Source organism: Procambarus clarkii, chromosome 52 (assembly GCF_040958095.1).
Source record: "Procambarus clarkii isolate CNS0578487 chromosome 52, FALCON_Pclarkii_2.0, whole genome shotgun sequence".
In the NCBI taxonomy this organism is placed as follows: domain Eukaryota; kingdom Metazoa; phylum Arthropoda; class Malacostraca; order Decapoda; family Cambaridae; genus Procambarus; species Procambarus clarkii.
In genome coordinates, this window is record NC_091201.1 from 2,676,580 (window position 1) to 2,682,579 (window position 6,000).

The 6,000-nt window shown below is 41.4% G+C and overlaps 1 protein-coding gene across 4 annotated transcripts in view; it reads right to left on the reverse strand.

Annotated features, from left to right (window-relative positions):
- The window catches only part of Gmppa (GDP-mannose pyrophosphorylase A), a 32,877-nt gene extending 27,352 nt beyond the window's left edge, over nt 1-5,525 (reverse strand). For 2 of the 4 annotated variants that reach the window (XM_069304266.1, XM_069304265.1), the window contains exon 1: nt 5,317-5,525. In XM_069304266.1, coding sequence (XP_069160367.1) covers nt 5,317-5,359 — 43 coding nt within the window. In that variant the 5' untranslated portion in view covers nt 5,360-5,525. Of the gene's footprint in view, nt 1-4,989; nt 5,125-5,316 lie in introns of those variants that run through there. The other 2 variants (XM_069304267.1, XM_069304269.1) reach the window with 2 other exon arrangements.
- Nucleotides 5,526-6,000: the final 475 nt, after the last annotated feature.

Genomic DNA, 6,000 nt, shown 5'->3' on the forward strand with positions numbered 1-6,000 from the left:
TCATGGTGTCCCATTTCCACACCACTCTCTCATATATGACGCTTTGACACTACTTATGGTTTTGTTCTCCACCACCCACCAATTTAACTGATTACAACCATCTACCACTGTTTGCAACAGTGAACTTTCTAATGTTCTTTAGGCTGCTTTCTTTAGTTAGTTTAAATCTATGACCTCTTTGTTCTTAAGGTAACAAGGTTTCTAGAATTCTTCATCAATTTTGCCGATTCCCTTTACTAGTTTGTACATAGTGATCATATCACATCTTTTCTAGCTTTGTGGTAGTATTTACCGCCTCTAACCTCTCCTTGTAGCTCTTGTCTTTCAGTAAACCAAAACTGTTTATTAGTTAGCATATTGCTTTCAAGGTGGAAATATGTTTCCATGTTATGAACACACATGGAATGATATAGACGAGAATAGTATTACAAACCACCAGAGTCACCACAGAGAGAGACTTACGGCCACATTTTATAAAGTATCCCATTTACAAGTTAAGAATTTCCTGTACTGCAATATCAAGATGACCCCCCATCAACATAAATACAGTATAGTAATATACTGTACTGTAGAGCAACACAGAACTGAGCACTGTACTCCACACAGTCCCTGTGGCACAGAGGTAAAGCACTCACCCGGCACTTCATGAGCACTTTGGCCTGGGTTTGTATCCTGGCCAGGGAGGATTGACCGAGTGCCAATCCTTAACGGTAGCTTCTGTTCTCCCAGCAGTGAATGGGTACCTGGTTGTTAAACAATTTGCAGGTCGTATTCCAGGGAAAAATTAGGATTAAGGCCCTGCCCGAAATACTATGCGTGCTAGTGGCTTTACAAGGATGTGCGAACTCTTGTATATACCCTGTACTGTATAAATTAAATAAAATATTGAAATAATATTTTAATGATAAATGAGTGCTAAAGTACTAACAAATGATGGATAAACTAGTACTGTAATGTGTGATCAGTTGTATTAGCCAACTCTCGCACCATAACAAATACTTTGTCTAACTTGTAGCTAGCAACATTACTGATAATCCAAGCCAAAATACTGTTATATATTTATAATGAAGCTATTCACTGGGTGTTGCAGGAAGTGCAATATAATAAAAACCCATAAATATATACAGTATTCATAACATTAACAAAATAAGGTACAGGGAAAACAGAAAACATCCTGGACAAGCAGCACCTGAGACAAAATATTCAACCACAAGACTTGCACCATCCCCAAAAAATGCCTATAAGCAAGGATTCCTAAGAGGATTAAGGTCACTAAAGAGAAATAACTCACCAGGAAAGAACCAGGGTATGGTATCTGAGGGAAGTAATAATTAATAGTTACATTAAATTTAAATTCTTTAACAGCCTGGCTTTATTATTTTAATAAAAATATAGAGTATTTCACTTGTGTTTTACTGTCACAAACAGAATGTAAGTACTTTTATAATGAACATGTTAATACAAATTTCAAAATGTGAAAATTTTAAGTACTAAGGATTTAAAGCCATACATTATAATAGCCATCTACAGCATTATACTTACATAAGGTAAAGCAACAGATAAATAATCTTCATATAACCTCCTAGCTTGGGACTGTTTTGTAGTATACAAAAATGAAGCATTCACTACAAATTAACACCTTTTTTTTGGTTGGCCCCAGCAGCTCACCGAGCTTAGCTCTGATACCACACAACCTTAGCTCCACACACCAGGTCCCCCAGACCCATCTGTCGTCTACCAGAGGCCAGGACAAAACCTGGCTCACACTATGATGCAGGCTTGGGGTTTAGAGATTGACCCATAACCAAGAAAATCCAGTGTTGAATGCAATGAAATGCCTCCTTTGGTGGGCTCTACATGTATCATGCACCAACAGATCCTTGCAAGTCATAAACAGCCTACCACAGACCAGAGACAGTATCTGGTCCACTCAAAGAAGTACAGGATGCTGGAGATACGGTACTAGATAAACTCAAACCAAGAGAAAATGCCACCAGAAAGACTGCCAAAAAATCATATTGTCACTCTGAAAAAAAAACTGCAATGGTCCCAATTGCAATGATCCCAACTGCAATGGGATCAAAGAGCTGGAACCATGACTGATCTGGCCACTTAGGGGCCAGAAAAAACAATACAGTACTGTATTCTGAAAAACATTTCCAGCCTGGAAAGAACAAGGAGCAGCAGATAACTGGAGGGGAGAGAGACAAGAACCTCAACTGACTTCAGGCCAGCCGAAAGCCACGCACGAGAGCCTCACAAACCAGGAATAGGGCCACGTAGGAAAGGAGTCGCTGGTTCCATGTCAATGCAAATAAAAGTTTGCCAGAGGGCAGCCAAACAAATTGCAAAGCCAACAAAAGAACATGTCACAGACCATCCACTCCAAGACTAGGGAACAAAAACAAGCAAGACAGTATGAGAAAAGTGGACACACGCTGCATGGAAACAGCACGGAGAGCTAAACCCCCAAGAACATGAAGATAAGCCACACAAAAAATCCAGCCTCACTAAGAAGGAGACTGAAGTGATCCCCCACCCTCCACCAATCCCACCCCTCAATTTAGACAGTGGACCACTGGGAAGCAGAGCCATGGAGCCAAATCATGGTGCCCTGAGGAAGACATCTGAACATGCCACAGCAGGGCATACTTGTGCAGTGCTGTGCACATGACAAACACAACCCAAGAGCAGGGAAAAGGAAGGTGCAATAGGACCTATCATAAAAAGACTGAAACGGAAAATGAGACAATCAAAAGGAATTGACATGTAATGAAATACCTCTTTCTGGAGGACACCCAATGACTCCCTGAAGCTATCTTGCTGAAATTGCTCCATACTGAACAATTGAGGTGGCAATGGTCACCTCATTCGTGGGAGTTCTGTTTGACTTACAGAGGACCAGAGCCAGAACCTGCTTCCCCTTGCATAAATGTAAGGGGCAGGTGACAATCTGCCACCACATCCGAAAAAGCCTCCAGAAAGTCAGTCCAGCTTTACAGACAACAGAGGGTTCACAGAAAATGAAGTCTTGAAACCACCAAGTAATTCCACAAATGGTTCACACAGAACAAGGGAGTAACCCAAATTATCTCAAATGCTATAGTACTGATTACCCTCACCAGGCACTAGCCCCAGCCCTCAGTCAACTACCCCATCTCGGTTACGGAGATGATCAACAACCTATGATGAACCATTTTTTGAACCAGTAACCAGCTACTCAAAGGACTTCTGGTGGATGTAGTTTACATGGATTTTGCTAAAGCCTTTGATAAGGTACCACATGCAAGACTAGCAAGGAAATTACAGGCACACAGAATAAATGATAAAATACTAGAATGGATAAAACAATTTTAAAAACAAAGGGTCGTGCTAAATGGGAATGAATCTGACTGGAGGAATGTGGCAAGTGGGGTACCACAGGTCCATCTTGTGCCCAACACTTTTTTGTTATATACATTAATGACAAAGATGAGAATATTACAAACCACATTATTGTGATCACCAGTGTTAGCACAGATGACACCAAGATTTTTAGTAAAGTGGGAAGTGAAAATTATATCAAGGCCTTTTGGAGATCTACATGAACTCCACAAATGGTCAGAAGACTGGCAAATTCTTTTTAATACAGTATTGGAAAATGTAAGACCTTGAATTTGGGTTATAACAATCCACGTCACAACTACCAAATTAACAACATTAATTGCTATTAATGTTATTAATTTAATTTAAGTGCTTTATCAATGTGTAGCACTTTGTAGCAGATTGATGAAGAAAAGAACTTTTGAATCAGAATCCATCATTCACTGTAAGTTACACAACAAGTGGGAGCGGCAGTAAAATACAAAAGCCAACCAAACACTTTGAATAATAAAGCACACCTTTGACTTCAAGGTAATGAAGGTAGTGATTCAATTGTATAAATCTCTGGTGTACCCCCCATTTACTTTACTATATCCAGTCATGGAGACCCTCTATAGAAGGACATAGCTGGTCTGGAGAAAGTTCAACATCGGCAATAAAAATGATTCCAGAACAAAGTCAACTCCTATACCAGGAACGGCTGAGGGCCTCAGGGGCTAACAATATTATTATTATTATTATTATTATTATTACTTTTGAGAAAATCCACTTGGACTATAGGTGGCGCTAACAATATTGTAAACCAGGCATGACAGGGCGGATCTCAACGAAACTTAAAATACTTAACAATTTGGAGGATATTCATCCAAACAATTTCTTCAAATGATTGGATGTAACACAAAGAGCAAAGGTTTCCAAGCTCAATAAGCCACAATGTAAGACTGAGAACAGGAGATGCTTTTTCACCCACAGGGTTATTAACCAAAAGAACTGCCTACCTGCCAAAGCCATAATGCCAAAAAAAACTGTTGACCTTTAAAGTACAGCTAGAAAAAATATAAAGATAAATGAGGGGACCTTTGACAAGCTGCCAGCTTCCTGTCCCTGTTGAGGCCACTAGACTGCATGTAGCTCTCAGGTAAATTCAGATAAAAAAAAACTGTACATTTTATTATGAAGTTTTGCTCGTTTCCAGAAATATAAATACCGTAGTGTAAAGTAACTACTGCACTCTGATCTACTGTATATGTTATAAATAAAATTGAGCAGAGATGAAGAGCTGTGCCACATGTGTGGTCACGTCACATGCCAGGTATGTACTGCTGCTCAGTTCTGTGTTGCATAGACAACACAACTACCCACGGTGTTGTCTAGGGCTGTGAACCAGTCTATGGGACGGGAAGTGACAGTATAGTCCCGTGGACAGTGGCAGACAGTGTCATGTATTACCCTGCCACACACACAACGTAAGGGAATATACGTATTTAAGGGAAGCCTGGTAGCCTGGTGGATAGCGCGCAGGACTCGTAATTCTGTGGCGCGGGTTCGATTCCCACTCTAGGCAGAAACAAATGGGCAAAGTTTCTTTCACCCTGAATCCCCTGTTACCTAGCAGTAAATAGGTACCTGGGAGTTAGTCAGCTGTCACGGCCTGCTTCCTAAGGTGTGTGTGTGTGGTGTGGGGGAAAAAAGAAGTAGTTAGTAAACAGTTGATTGACAGTTGAGAGGCGGGCCGAAAGAGCAAAGCTCAACCCCCGCAAACACAACTAGGTAAATACACACTGGCTGTGTACCAGTCTATGGGACGGGAAGTGACAGTATAGTCCCGTGGACAGTGGCGGACAGTGTCGTGTACTACCCTGCCCCCCCCCCCCCCACACACACACACACACACTGGCCAGTCTTCACTACACCTGCACCACACCTCAACCACAACCACCTCACTACACTCACCTTTCTGAGGACCACCTATGAGAATGACAGCCTTGAGCATCATGACAGCCAGGAGGACCAACAGGAGGACCAGGAGGAGGAGAAGGACCAACAGGAGAAGGACCAGCACTAACAGGAGGACCAGCAGAACCAACAGGAGGACCAGGAAGGAGGTGGACCAGCTGACACGTCGACCATCAGCGCCCCGCCGTCACTTCGTACACCCACACTTCTCACTGTAAACGGGGACTGGTCAAGTCGTATACTGCAATTTCGGATACCGGGCTAGAAACAACTTCGTTCACTGAGAAGTTTGTACATACAAACCATTCCGTTCGTATATGCGCTGGTTTGTGTTCGCTGTTGTTCTCGTCTGAATAAATACATGGCACTTGTTCATATAATTAGCGCTTCCATTATTAGAATTATTTATCCATTATTAGAATAACAAGGTGCAAACTATACCCCCCTTACAGTTGAAATCTATTTATTTATATACAAGAAGGTACATTGGGTTGCGAGAGTACATAACATATATTAAGAGGTACATTGTAGCAAGATTTGAGATTAAAGGATTTAAGACTAACACGTTTAGAAACAAGGCGCCCCCGAAGGAGGCTATTATTTGTTATGCACCCCATACTCAACCAGTAAGTAGTGGAGCAAAACATAGATTACATGGTCATAAAGTCTTAATCAGGCCAA